General features: G+C 28.1%; 2 protein-coding genes across 2 annotated transcripts; one reads left to right on the top strand and one right to left on the bottom strand.

Annotated features, from left to right (window-relative positions):
- Positions 1-4,303: 4,303 nt before the first annotated feature.
- On the top strand, positions 4,304-8,948 carry LOC127255147 (tryptophan aminotransferase-related protein 2-like). The gene is made up of 5 exons (XM_051280540.1): positions 4,304-4,374; positions 7,135-7,438; positions 7,991-8,271; positions 8,353-8,645; positions 8,748-8,948. Exons 1-5 carry the CDS (start codon positions 4,304-4,306, stop codon positions 8,933-8,935), a joined length of 1,137 nt encoding a protein of 378 aa, XP_051136497.1. The 3' UTR covers positions 8,936-8,948.
- Positions 8,949-8,967: 19 nt separating this feature from the next.
- LOC127255194 (AP-1 complex subunit mu-2-like) lies at positions 8,968-12,773 on the bottom strand. Its single transcript, XM_051280609.1, has 12 exons — positions 12,649-12,773; positions 12,383-12,563; positions 11,710-11,856; positions 11,560-11,622; positions 11,171-11,347; positions 10,980-11,083; positions 10,774-10,881; positions 10,597-10,693; positions 10,424-10,521; positions 9,813-9,954; positions 9,574-9,696; positions 8,968-9,277 (listed from the first exon to the last, which is right to left on the bottom strand). The coding sequence occupies exons 2-12, from the start codon at positions 12,509-12,511 to the stop codon at positions 9,179-9,181; spliced, it is 1,287 nt and encodes a 428-aa protein (XP_051136566.1). The 5' UTR covers positions 12,512-12,563; positions 12,649-12,773; the 3' UTR covers positions 8,968-9,178.
- Between the last annotated feature and the right edge of the window lie 2,203 nt (positions 12,774-14,976).

Raw genomic sequence — 14,976 nt, 5'->3', positions numbered from 1 at the left:
AGGTTTACGCGTTTTTACTGTGCAAACACTAAGCTAAAAAAACAAGCCCTAAATACTCAGTTTTATAAGTATAACTTTTTAAATTTTTCTAAAATTTTAAAAATCATGGATTTGTTCGGTTTCGTTTGAGTTTGAATTTTTTAGTATGTATATTTTAATTTAAATATTATTTCAATTTGATATTGTGTGCACAAAAAAAGAAAAAAGCATATACTTCTTCCGTTTGGTTCTAAAAGTCTTATTTACCTTTTACGTCATTGTACTTAACATTAAAAATATTTTTATATTTATATAATTTTTTGCACAAATATCATTATAATATTATTATAAGACACTAATAGAAGTACTTTTATCATTTCTCTTTGATTTGAACAATATTTTCATATAATAATTAATATTCAAATATCAACACGCAAAAAGTAAATAAGACCTTATAATCGGACGGAGATAATATCATTTTACAATAAAAAATATGAACTGAAGAATTACTATTTTAATTAAAAGGTAAACCAAACAAAGCCTCTCTCTCTCTCTCTATATATATATATATAGGCAGGTCTTAAGTCTTGGGGCAACAGATTTGCATTAAACACTAACCTACCAAAACACAATAAATAAATAAAACTATAAAAAAAGGATACATATATATATATATATATAAATGGGGCAATTAGTATTATTTTAATTATTTATCTAATATTCTCTTTTTTTAAAAAAATAAATAAAATAGTTATGTATCTCATTCATAGTAGTTGAAAATATTACTCTATTTGTTATATAAAAATAAGTTCATTTAGTTTAAACATGAATTTTAATGTGAAATATACTTTCTTTCGTTTTTTATATATAAAAAAAAAATAGAAAAAAATAATTGTAAATTATAAAAAGTTGTATGATTTTTTCTTTCTAAAAAATAAAATATATTTATTTTTCTTATTACCGAGAAAAAAAAATAAATATATTTTTCTTTGGCATATGAATAGAGTATCGGATGGGATAGGGTTCAGAACGTAAATTTCAATTAGTTTAATTTTATATAATTAATTAAAATAATTAATATAATTATATATTACTTTCTCCGTACCAGATGCCGTGTCTGCTACACTGTAGATACGGTATTTTAGGAGGGGTGTAATTAGTAGATAATTAAGAATGTATTAGTGAAAATAATTATTCTATAATATAAATAATTATAAATTAAGATTAAGATAACTAATTAGTTTAATTAAAATTAAAAAAATAAAATTTAAAAATTTAAAATGAGATTAAAGTGTGTAATCATTTTCCAAAAAAGAAAATAACATGGTATGTGGGACGAACAGAAACGGCAAAAACATGATATCTGAGACGAAAGGATTATTAATTTTTTTATTATAAATAAGAGTGTCTTATCCTCTCCCATAGAATATTTGATAATGAAATATTGGCTAATACGGATTTTTTAAGGCCACCTCCAACCCTTGACTTCATTTTTGCAGTAGTTAGAATAAAAATGCAGTTAATCTATATTATTTTATTCCAATCATAAATTTCAATTTTCACTCTAAAAAGTATATTTTCTATATATTTTTTATATATATATTTTTTATATTTATAAATTACACCTCAACTTTAATTTATTTTATATATTATAATCCATACCTATATAATTTATATTTTTTTAAAATTTATGAAAATTAAAATTTATAATTAATAACTATTACAAATAAAATAATTTAAAAAAAATAAAATTATACATCACTTTTAAAAAAAATAAAATTATATACTCCTTCAGTCCCATAACAAAGTATCTATTTTTCCATTTTAGTCCGTCTCATAACAAAGTATCCATTTCATTTTTTAGTAACTGTACTATCTACCTAACATTACAAATACCCTTACAACTTATAATATATTACACAAATGTCATTACCTTTATATCACACTAATGTTATTGTAGTTATTTCTACTTTATTCCTACTATATCCCAATATAATACTAATATTTCTAAAACTACGTGCAAAAAGCAAATGAATATTTAGTTCCGGAACGGAGTGAGTATTATTTTTTAAAAAAAATATAATTATATCACTTTTAAAAAATAAAATTATATACTGTATTATTTTTCAAAAAAAAATAAAATTACATATAACTTTTTAAAATATAAAATTATATATTATTATTCTAAAAAAATAAAAATTACACAATACATCCAAAAAAATAACAAAAATACACCAAACACCACAAAATACTATAAAAAGAGGTATAGTGTTACTCCATAATTAGGGGGGATTTAAGGGTAGGTTGGAGCTCTCCTGACATGAACTAGTAAAGAAATAATTCTAACATTAAATTCTAATGTTAATTTAATTTTTAAATAAAAATACAAATATATATATATATATAAATTAATTTTACATCAAAATTTGATGCTTGAATTTACTGATTTTGTAGTTGTGTTATGTTAAGACTCAAGATATGTAACAATGTTCTTGAAAAAAATTTCAACTACTCATTGGATATATGCGTTTGTTTGGGGGATTGGATTTAATTTCAACTGTTCATCTCAATTTTTTTTTCTCCCAAACAAATCAAATTAAATACATATTTTTTATTTTTTATATTATACTAAAAATTAATTTTCCATTCAAAAGATCACATCAACACCTATTTATATCACATCATACAACTATTTAAATTCAAAATTTTTACTATTCAAATCCCAACTCAAAATCCAAACCTCCAAACAAAACACACCATTTAATAATAATAAGTGTAGAATATAAGATTAAAAATATATTTATCCCCAAATATATAAATAAATAAATAAATTGCTTCCTGCAAAAATCTGCGGTGATTAAATTCGAATTAATTTATTTATTTTCGAGTAAATTATATAACATCCCTTGTATTTTAGTAAAAATGTACAATATACTATATATTTTATTTATTGCGTGAAACCCTTTGTATTAATGTAAAGTTTGCATGAAATACTCTCATTGTCCAAAACTATATTTGGATCTAAATAAAGACCTAAATTACGCAAGTTTTATACAAATAAAAAACGTAAAATATCTTAAATAAATAATTAATCAATCATTTATTTTTATAGTTTATTCAAAAATCAAATAATAATCTGTCTCAAAAAAATTATAAAATAAAGGATTAATCAATTATTTATATATTTAGTTTATTCAAAAAAAATTATTTAAGATATTTTACGATTTTTATTAGTATAAAACTTCTGTAATTTCGGTCCCAACATCAATTTTGTACAAGAAAAGTATTTTGTGCAATCTTAATATTAACACACGGGGGATTTTACGTAATAATAAAATACATAGTGATTTATACAATTTTTACTAGAACACATTGGGTTGTTATATAATTTACTCATTCTTTTCAGATAGTAAATTCGAATTTAATAATTTCTCAATCAAATATATTTTAAAAAATATTTTTCAACTTAATTTTTTTATTTTAAGATATAGAAAAATCAATTCATATTTTCTACTAAATTCATTGTTTTTTTTTTATATAATCCTATTATCTGTAATTACTTTTATATAATTTTATTCTATGCACTAGTGTGTTTGTTTGGGAGATTTTCTCCAAAACTTATTATTTATCAAAAAAATTTTTTCCAAAAATATTAAATCAAACATCTATTTTTTTATTTTTTATATTATACTAAAAATTAATTTTATATTCAAAGTATGACATCAACACCTATTTATATCACATTATACAACTATTCTAATTCAAAAATTTTGTTATTCAAATCTCAACTCACAATCCAAACCCAGCAAACATATTCATTTTCATTTAAGCTCATAAATTTATTTTTCACAAAATATTTTATCAAATATTATTTTAATACTAAATTCAAACTCTATTGATTGTCGTGCAAGATTGTTTATTAAATTATCTTCAAATTGATTTGAAGTAATAGTCATTATAGAGTATTATTTAGGGTTTGTTTCCTTTAATTCCTTCTTAATTGGGTTGATTTTGTTTTTTTTATTATTTTTGTTGTTCTTCAATGTACAATGTATATTAATTAATTAGGAATTTTGAAAAATTAAGTAAGTGCATTATAGAGAGAGAATCTTTCCCCCTCTCTCTCTATATATGTATATACCAAATAAATTTGATTTGATACTCATATTGTTAAATTATAATTCCAATGGAGATGAAAAGAATGGTTTTGGGGCATATTTTGGTGATTTCTTTGGCCTTGAACATGGCCTTTTTGTACAAAAACATCAATAATAATAATAATAATAATAATAATAAGGTAGAGGAAGACGATGAAAGAATATCGATGAAGTTGAAGACAACAGATGATCTTCACAGGGAAGACGAAGATGATGATGAAGTTATTGATGTTTTTCAGTAAGTTCTTATTTATTTAAATTTTTATTTATGTTGTTTTTTTTTTTTTCTTCTTACATATTCAGTCGTTTTTCTGTTTATTATTATGATATTTATTTGTTTAATTTTCGGAGTAGGGAGTTTTTTTTCTTTTTAAGATTCTTTTTAATTCACATAAATATATATATATTTTTTTATAAAATATCAAATTAAATATTATTTAAATAATAAATTTAAACTTCATGATTCCATCTAAACATCAGATAAACATCATATGTTTGTTTGGTTATTGGTTTAAAAGTTAATATCAGGTTATTAAGATTTTAAATTATAAGTCGTTTAATCTTATATAAATAAATATTGATATTATGTTTTAAATATAATTTTAAAATTAATAAAAATAAATATTTACTTATATATATATATATATATATTTTTAAAAAGATTAATAGTGGAAAAAGGAAATTTATAACCAAACAAAATTGTTAGGAGATAGAGCACCTCCCACTATATATTTCTTCTTCTTCTTCTTATTATTATTTTAACATGGTTGAGTTTAAAAATATATTTTACATTTTAGTTTTATTATTAATATTGTTATTGTTGTTTTGTTCTATAATTTTTTTTTATTAAATAATAATAATACTTCCTCCATCCCATGTATTACGAGCCTATTACTGAGGAAATTTAGGTAAAGTGTAATTAGTAAGTAATTAAGAAGTGTATTAGTAAAAATAATTATCGTATAATAAAAATAATTGTGGATTAAGATTAAAATAACTAAATAGTTTAATTAAGATTAAAAAAATTATAAAATTTAAAATTTAAAATAAAATTAAAGTGTATAATTATATTTTAAAAAAAGAATAGACAAATTATGTGAGACGGACAAAAATAAAAAATAGAGACAAAATACGGTCGGAGGGAGGAAGTAATAAAGAAGGGTAAGAAACGGTGAAAGAGTGTTGAAGTGGGGTTTGATTTGTCCTTGTACTGAAATCAATTTGTCTTGTAAGTTTTTTCTGACTCTTTACTGTAACTTGGTTGTATGTGGTTGCTTGATTTTATTTTATTCTTACTTATTTATTTATTATTAGTCCATTCGTCCCACATAATTTGTTCATATTTTTTATTTTTGTTTGTTTCACATAATTTGTCTTTTTTATTTTTTGTCTTTTTTTTAATTTTTGGAAATATAATTATACACTTTAATCGCATTTTAAATTTTAAATTTTAAATTTTATAATTTTTTTAATTTTAATTAAACTATTTACTTATCTTAATTTTAATTTATAATTATTTTTATTATTTATTTACTGTTTGTTTTTTTAAATGGACCAGCATCTCCTCCCATATAGAGTTTAGGAGTAGGGCTGCACATTAATTCGATCTATCTTATTAATAAGATATCTTAGACTTACAATTTCATAAATATATATATAAACACAAAAAGATTTGATAGTACAATAACATAGATTAGCATGGATCCGCACCCTTATAAGTAATAGGAAATTCTCAACAATATTCCAATTTGGGACAATAACATAAAATTTTATTAAACAAATAAAAACTACAAATGTTTAAATATATTTGGAGAGTATTTTGATTCATTTGAAAATGGTAGAAAGTTGAATAAAATTAAATATTTGATACACTCTCTTTCCCGCAACAAATTATCTATTTTTATTTTTCTTTGTCTCACAAAAGATGATCAATTTCTATTTTATTTATTAATTTTAAACACATTTAATAAATATAGATTAATTTAATTAAATTTCTAATATCTAACACTAACGCCCACTTTGTTTCTATCTCTCTTCGATTAACAAGTATTTTTATTTACCTTTATAATTTTTTTTTTTATAAAATATTTGTATTATATAAATTTTTATTTATTACTGGAGTAAAATTTTTTGATATTTTTGTTCTTTGACTTTATATATAAAGTAATTGTACATTTGTAATTTAAGTAAAAATTAAAAGTATTTTGATATTAGTGTATGATTAATTTTTTTAAAAATAAAAAATAAATATTTAAAATTGGATAAAGAAAATAGTAAAAATAATACTTTATATTAGGACCGAAGGAGTATTGGTTACAATGATTTTGAAAAAATTAATGTAAATAAAATGTCAAAAATTTCAAAGTTGTCTATGTAAACAGAGCCTTCAAATAGGTGTGACAGTACCTAAGTTCAATAATATGAATATTCATGGCTTTGATCACTTTTTTTTTTTTTTTTTTTTTTTTTTTTTTTTTTTCTATGACATACGATGTTCCTCTCCAAACATAGTTTTTTCCTCTCATGCCCAATTGAGATTAAGACAAGTAATCAAAATTACTGACAAAATTTACCGGCAAAGTTTAGCACATATGGTAGATGATGGTTTGAAGGTCATCGGATGTTCTAACCATAAGGATTCGAACAATTTGGTAAGGGAATGATCGAGTTGAGTTTGATCGAAATGTATATGTAATAAATGTTCAAATAGTTGCTTTGTGAAGTATCAAACTCTAGCCCCCGAAATACTAGTGAAAAATACATAATTTGACCGTCCTCAAACGTAAGATTCGATCAACTGGATTACCAAATTATCGTATTCTAGTGTACGTTTGTTTATTTTGCTTGTCACAATTTCACAACAAGGTGAAATGCCTAGTTAGTTTAAACTCGAACAAAGTTAAACCTCGGATCGAAGCCATCCGCTTGGTCTAATTTTGTAATAAGTTGTCCCTACGCCCTTATTGACCGTTTTGCGACGTTTTATTACACGTAACAGCGGAGATCCAACGATGTACGAGAGCTATTGGAAGCAACACGGCGAAAAGGCCATGGTCGTGATCCCGGGATGGAAATTCACAAGCTATTTCTCCAGCGCCGAAAATCTCTGTTGGTTCTTAGAACCGGAGTTCGCAAATGCAGTAACCCGGCTACACAATTTGGTCGGGAATGCCGTCACCGAAGATCGCAACATTGTCGTCGGGACAGGCTCGACGCAGCTCCTACAGGCGGCGCTGTACGCAGTTTCTTTGCCGAATGCCACAGACCCGATACAAGTAGTCTCAGCTGCACCGTTCTACACTGTAAGTCCCCCGAATCGACGAAAACTTATACTTTAAGATATCGACTTGCCTAAATAAGAACTAATCTCTCGAGTTATATATATATATATAACATATATACATATACGTAGAGTTGTTAAACGAGTCGAGTGAGCTCCAGTATTGGTTGTTCGAGCTCGACTCAAACTTGTTAACAGAACAGACTCGGCTCGGCTCGGCTCGTTAAGAATTCGAGCCAAAATAGTGCATCGAGCTCAGCTTGTTAAGTTCAAATTCAAGCTCGAATTTTTAATATATAAATTAAATATATTTAATTTTATTTATAATTTTTTTATAATAAAATATTTAAATTTTAATAATAAATATAAATTTTGATATAAAAAATTATATATATTATATAAATATAAATATATTATTACTAATGAGCTCAATTGAGCTACTCGCGAGCTCGAGCTCGGTTCTTTTGTAAAAAAAAATTATTTTCGAGCTCGGCTCGTTTATCTCTACAAATGAGCCGAGTCGAGCTTGGGTTGCGAGCTACTCGATTCGTTTAACAGCTCTATATATACGCAGCCGTATCAGACGATCGTCGAGTTTCTGAAGTCGGGACTCTACACATGGGGCGGGGATGCTTACAAGTTCGACAAGGATAAGCCGTACGTCGAAGTGGTGACATCCCCGAACAACCCCGACGGGCAGTCGAGAAGCGCTGTGGTCAACCGACGACGGGGAGTAGTAATCCATGATCTCGCCTACTATTGGCCGCAGTACACTCCGATCACGTATCGAGCTGATCACGACATCATGCTCTTTACGGTGTCGAAAAGCATCGGCCATGCCGGTAGTCGACTCGGGTAAGCGACACCATCTTAATCGAAAAATCATTTTCAACATTCTTGATCTCATTCAACGAAAAATCACTTCCCATATCGCAGATGGGCTCTTGTCAAGGATCGAAAAATTGCGATGAAGATGACCGAGTTCATCATGCTCAGCACCATCGGCGTGTCGAAAGAGTCGCAGCTTCGCGCTGCGAAGATCTTTCGAGTCGTAGTCGACGCACATGAGCATAGAGACAGCTCAGCGTTCTTCGACCACAGCTATGAGCTCATGGCGAGAAGATGGTGCCAACTTAGAGAAGTCGTCGAAAAAAGTAATCTCTTTAGTTTGCCGGAGCTTCCCTCGGGCAAGTGCAGCTTCAGCGGTCGAACTTTCACTACACAACCAGGTAATAAGCAAAATCGTTCAATCGTATAAACCCCTATCAAGCTTTTATACTCGACATTTTACCTACGAAGTCTTATAGTTTTTTTTACGGCAATATAAACAGCTTTCGCTTGGCTAAAGTGTGAAAGCAAAGCCGAGGATTGCAAAGGCTTTCTACGCAATCACAAAATAATCGGCAGAGGCGGGAAGCACTTTGGTGACAGTGAGAAGTATGTTAGGATCAGTGTTGTGTCCCGGGACAAAGTGTTCGACAAGTTAACAGAGAGATTGTCAAATATAACATCTTCATAGTATCATGAAAAATGTCGAGGAAGAGATTTTGGAGAAGATCAAGAGTACTAGGTAGACTGAAAATGGTGTTCTCATTTTCGGGTTAAACATATAAACATATGCTGGATGGAAACTAGCAAAGATCAGTACAAGAATGTAAGAATCTATATCATCAAAAATTCGAAAAAATAAAATAAAATTCAGACATGGGATTGAGAAAAAGGATTTTTGCAAACCTGTGGTGCCAAAAGCAGTTTCCGGGGCTTACAGAAGCCGTAGTTCGTAGTGTCCAGCCATGGTTATGTACCTCACCCATGGCAGCGCTTGGTACCCGCTTTTCTCGATGATCTTAAGGTAGCGAACCTGTATGCAGCATATTGTAATAAGGCATCGATATCTAAACATGAAGAGCTATATTCCTAAACTTTCGAATCAAATTAATATTCAGTTAAGCATATATATATGTTCATTTATGCCCGTCATCGATGTAGAAAAGATCTTTTCAACATAATAGCTGGAAGTAGAATGGAAATACTTCCTTTATATACATTTTACTTCAAATTTTATCTTAAACTTGAGCTAGAATATAAAAGTTCTTGCAAACTAATATCCTATGTTGTAAAAACTATTGAACAGTCATTTTACAATAGTGTGCGTACCTGAATACCGGAGACTGTGAAGTACGGTATCTCAAACTTGACGTTAATTGGAGTTTTTTTGTCGGGAGCTGCATCCTCGGATGCTATAGAAGGAAGTTTATATTCTGTCCTCAACATGTATTCCTGTGATATATATATATATATATGTATATGTATGAATAATATAAGATGAAATTGATCATTGAAGAAATTAATCAGCACTTTTGGATGAGAGTGCTGCCATAGTCTAATAAACATACTCTGTTTCCTGGAAAGGTCTTGATTTTCCACAAGAGGGAATCGTTTTCGGGTGCATATTTAGCAGATCCCATCGTTGTTCGGGTATGAGGATCCATGGCATCGGCTGGGACAGGCAACTCAATGATCACATTCGTCGCAGTGCTGTGTAGATCCATTCACATATGAAGCAGATTACATATACCATATTATTGTCTTTCTAGGCAAAAAGGAACATTGCAAGAATAGTAGACATGTAAATACACATATTTTTTAAGTTATGAAACTGTTCATAAACAATAACTTTTTCGAAAAATATCACATCAAATACCTATTTTCTCGTACAAAATATCACATCACATAATTTCGTATTGTTCCCACAAAATTTCAAAACTCAAAATATTTCTAGAGCCTTCTGGATTTCTTGTATAAGAATCACTCTGGCACTTTGGTTTCTAGACTAAAAGACACCACACAATCGTCCCACAAATAGTATCATGAGGATCAATACGACTGCCGATGATTGTGCTATTTGTAGTTTAAGTATCGAAGTACTCCAAGTGACCTATATGATATGATATGATATGATATGATAATTCACAAAGTGACTTACCAAGAGTAGAGGGAGGCTTACCTTCGTTCCTTGAATTGGCTTCGAGCTTTTACAACCATCTCCACTCGACTTCTTGAATATCGCTCGACTTGAGCTTCCACCCAGATCAGAGGTTTCACCTATGAGTTTAGAGCAAGACCTTACATGATATTGAGAGAGGAAAAATTTAAGTAAAATGAACAAAAATGGAACACCTGTGTACTGAGCCTGTACGTCATGAGATCAAATGTTCCATCTGGGGGTATGAAGGATATTGTACGGTCATTCTCAAACCGAGCTAGGCGTACACATCTAAAAACAGGAGCAAATGACATTAGGTATATTTTCTAATTTTGATTTGAGAATGTCGATCATGTCTTGTTTATGCTTACTGATGAAATTTGACATCTTCCAAATCAATGGCTTTCCCCTTTGTGGCTCGATCTTGCGCCTCCAATAAGACTCTATCATTGAGACCAAGCTTGCATTCCGGCATGCCACTGTAATGAAACCAGAACTGAGACGATCTGGATATCAATGACACCAAACATACACACAATGAACTATGAATGTACTAAATTTTCAAGCCAATAAGAACCTTAAACGAGTGCGCATTTTTAGTGCTCCATTGACATCCGAACGGACTATTTGTCCATTACTGTTGACTAGAATATTAACACTTTCAACCACATCAAGAAAAACCTGATGGAAAGATAACAAAGGAGATGCTGTAAAATGAAGGAAACTAAAAAATGGGCAAATTTAATGAGGCAAAATTGATGGTCTTACCTCATTAGTTTTGTAAAATATGCCTTCACTGCGCCAGGAAACTGCATTTGTTACCGCCATTGGAGGCCTCTGTGCAACTTCTAATCTATAAGCGTCCGTCTTGATAAATTCACTGAGTATCTTAGCTTCCGTGAATTGAGGATAGCCAAAGTCCATAATTTCATCAAGTAATTCATACTGCACATATGCTCCAAGCCATTATCTAATAAAGTGACAGCATTTGTTCTTTTTAAATTACGGCACAAGGCACACACTAACATGTATCGAACCCTTGATCATCAAACTATCTAAGGGTTCAAAAAACTACAATACAACTCATCATAGGGAACCCATAAGTTGCGATATTACTGTATTGTTACACATCATTTTAGAAGGAATTTGGCACTCACCACAACAACAAAGTTGTCTCTTAAAGATTCCTCTTCCAGCTCTTCAAAGTAATGCTTAAAAACCTAAGAATAACGTTGGCGGATAAAAACCATATAGGGAAAGGAAATCAATTGATAGCTGCAAAGATTATCACCATGGTTGCTACTTACATCTACCATTCGATGCAAAAAGGAAAGACTACTTGCAGCATTGCAGTTCTGCCTCGACGCAGTCATCAAGTACACATTTTTGTGTTGGATGAACATGTAGCTCACCCCATTTTCAAAGCAGACGGGACCATGAGATTCTATATCGTCCTGCAACAGTTGGAAAATATAAGGAAGGCAAAGGAGAATTCGCCGCGAAGAGAATTCAAGATATGTTTATTCCATAGGATTTGAAACAGGACACAACATTCATGTTTGTAATCTTCATTTAATTGTAAAAGGTTCTTTAGTTCATTCTGAACAATCTTCGATTCAATGTTCAGTAGACAAACCTATGTTTAACATTATAAGAATAATCACTTAGAACGAACTATTCGATTCATAAATCCTTAACAGACTTATATTTGTATTCTCAAGCTTTTATTCAGTAAAATGAAGATGTACTCTGAAGGTACTTCGAATTCACCTTCCAATTCAAAACCCTATCCAAATGTTCTAAGAGACATTTCGCCGAACAATATCTGGGCATGCTTGTGTACAAATTCCAAAATGAGAAATCAGCATCTTTCCATTTCAAGTTTCCAATAATCAGCCGATAATAGAAAAAAAGAAAAAAGAAAGGCAAATAGAAGCCCCAATCAGAAGAAGATGGATAAATAGATAGATAGATATGTACCTCCTTCTCAATGAGCTTGGAGAAGAACTTCTCGGCCTGCGCGGGGGAGACCAGGCCGCGATAATCACGGCTGATTATGGTGCGTCCCTTTATGTCCAGAATAAACAGGCCTGATGCGGCGCCCGCCATTGCTCGATCGATCGATCAATCCTTCCCTGTGAATAACAATTCAACGATCTGCCTGCATAGCATAAGCATGCAGATACAGGTCAATCATCATCTACATATATATTACAGATATGTGCAGCAAACTACTACTACATTACCGAAACAAGAATGGATTCACGTGATCAAGCAGCGCAGAGTGATGGATCCGTGTCTGTCTCCATGAATTTTCTCGTAGTGGTAATTTCAATTTCAAACCATATTATGTGTTTCATGTAATACGTCCATTGATCAGTGCAGGCTCTGAGTTTGGGTGTGTAAATTAAATAATTGGTGCAAAACTAAAATATATTCTCATTCAAATCCCCTTTTTTTTTTTTTTTTTTTTTTTTTTTTAAGTCTATTAGAAAAAATAAATCAAAACTATATTATTAAAAAATTGATTTTTAGTTTTGAATAGTAAAATTTTAAATTGAAACAGTTGTTTGATTTAATATAAATATGTATTGATATGATATTTTGATTTAAAATTAAATTTTAGTTTAATATAATAAATAAAAAATAGATATTTGATTTTAATAATTTTAAAGTGAAAAAGAAAATTGAAATTGTAAAATCAAATTAAAAATAAAAAAAAAAAATTGTACAGGTAAAAAAAACACCCTTATTATTATTATTTTTTTTTATTTTTTATTTTTATCCCGCATTGAGATTCAAACAAAATATGTTCAAGTGAATGTAACATAAACTTAGGTGGCATCTGATTCAGATAAATACATTCATATGAGGTAGAATACAATAATCATTTCATTAAATATCTCTTTCTAAAAGAAAAAAAATACTTTTATTTTATATCACATTATTATAGCAAAAAGTAAGACAAAAATATCATTACACTATTTTTATCTATCAACTATAATTAAATACTATTCCCTGTCCGCCTCTCTACGGATTACATTTACTTTTTGCGTAAACATTAAAAATATCTTTATATTTGTATATATTTTTTTTTTGTACAAATGTCATTCTATTACTATTATAAGACATTAATGGAGGTATTTTTGCAATTTTTTTTTATAATTTATACTAAATTTTGATATAATAATTAATATTCAAATATCAACAGACACAAAATAAATGAGACCCTGGAGCCCGACGGAGGTAGTATTGAATTAATATTAGTTTTTTTTAGTGATAAAGTATATATATTATAGAGTACACTATTTTTTTTTTTAATAATATCTATATAAAATTATTTTACTATTTTTTTTTTTATTTTTTAGTTTGAACACTTAGTGAACAAATCCATAAATACACACTTTTTAACATTATTAACAAAACATTCAGTGAAATAAAAATAAAAAAAATTGTAGCCACCCTTTATTTCTTTATTTGATTATCTGACAAAATTACTATAAAAATAATAATTTTCCCGTCCCATTTAAATGGTACTATTTTTTATTTTCGTCCGTTTCAAAATAAGGTTATCATTTTTTATTTAGTAATTTTATTACATTCCTAACATAATAAATATTCTTTTAACTTACAATATATTACACAAATATCATTACTTTTATATTACAATATAAGGATATTTTTATCTTTTTTATTACAATCCAATATAATACTAATATTTCAATGGGACGAAGAGAATAATTGCGAATTAAATCTACCCTTAGAAAAGATATATAGTGACAAAATTTAATTTAAAAAAAGCATTTGCCCGTTGAAAGTGAGCAATTAATACACAAATTTATCATTAGTATCTAAAAATTTTATTTTTAAATAACATAATATAATATGAATATACTTGCCATGAAAATCAGTGACTGCATAAGCATATGTACTAAATTACCATGTAAAAAATCTGGTCCGTTGGAATTTCACTCTTCCAAAACTACCCTCCACATTTTCGTAAATTGACCACTGTATCACTTAAAAGTTTACTGTTATTATTTTTATGACATATTAAATGATACTAAGGCTGCATTATTTACAAAAAAATTTTAAAAATAGTAGAAGTTAAATATTTGATATAATATTTTGTAAAAAAAAAATATATTTAATATAGTATTTTTTAAAATTATTGATAAATAATAGTATAATTTTTTTTTTTATATAAAAATATTCATAACTTTTTACTTTGTTATGCATATATCTATTTTCTTCCTCCAAAAGAAATATCTTATTGCTGGCACCACAATTAACGAATAATAATATTTAATTAAAAGTAGGTATAAAGTAGAATGTGAAAGACTAAAATGCCTTTATTTTTTTTAAGGATTTTAAAAAGTTGATTTAGAGTAATAATTAGGGATAGTTTGAAAAAGTATGAATAATTTTTATGATTTATTTTTTAATATTTAATACTTATTTATATAAAATATTAATTTCTCCGTCCGTTTTTTAAGATCACATTTATCTTTCGCGTCATTATACTTAATATTAAAAATATTATTCAAATATCAACTAGCAAAAAGTATATAAAA

The sequence above is a fragment of the Andrographis paniculata genome, unplaced genomic scaffold (genome assembly GCF_009805555.1).
Source record: "Andrographis paniculata isolate CXL003 unplaced genomic scaffold, ASM980555v1 Contig53END, whole genome shotgun sequence".
Classification (NCBI taxonomy): domain Eukaryota; kingdom Viridiplantae; phylum Streptophyta; class Magnoliopsida; order Lamiales; family Acanthaceae; genus Andrographis; species Andrographis paniculata.
The sequence above is the reverse complement of the archived record's forward strand: the minus strand, read 5'-3'. Positions and strand labels throughout refer to the sequence as shown.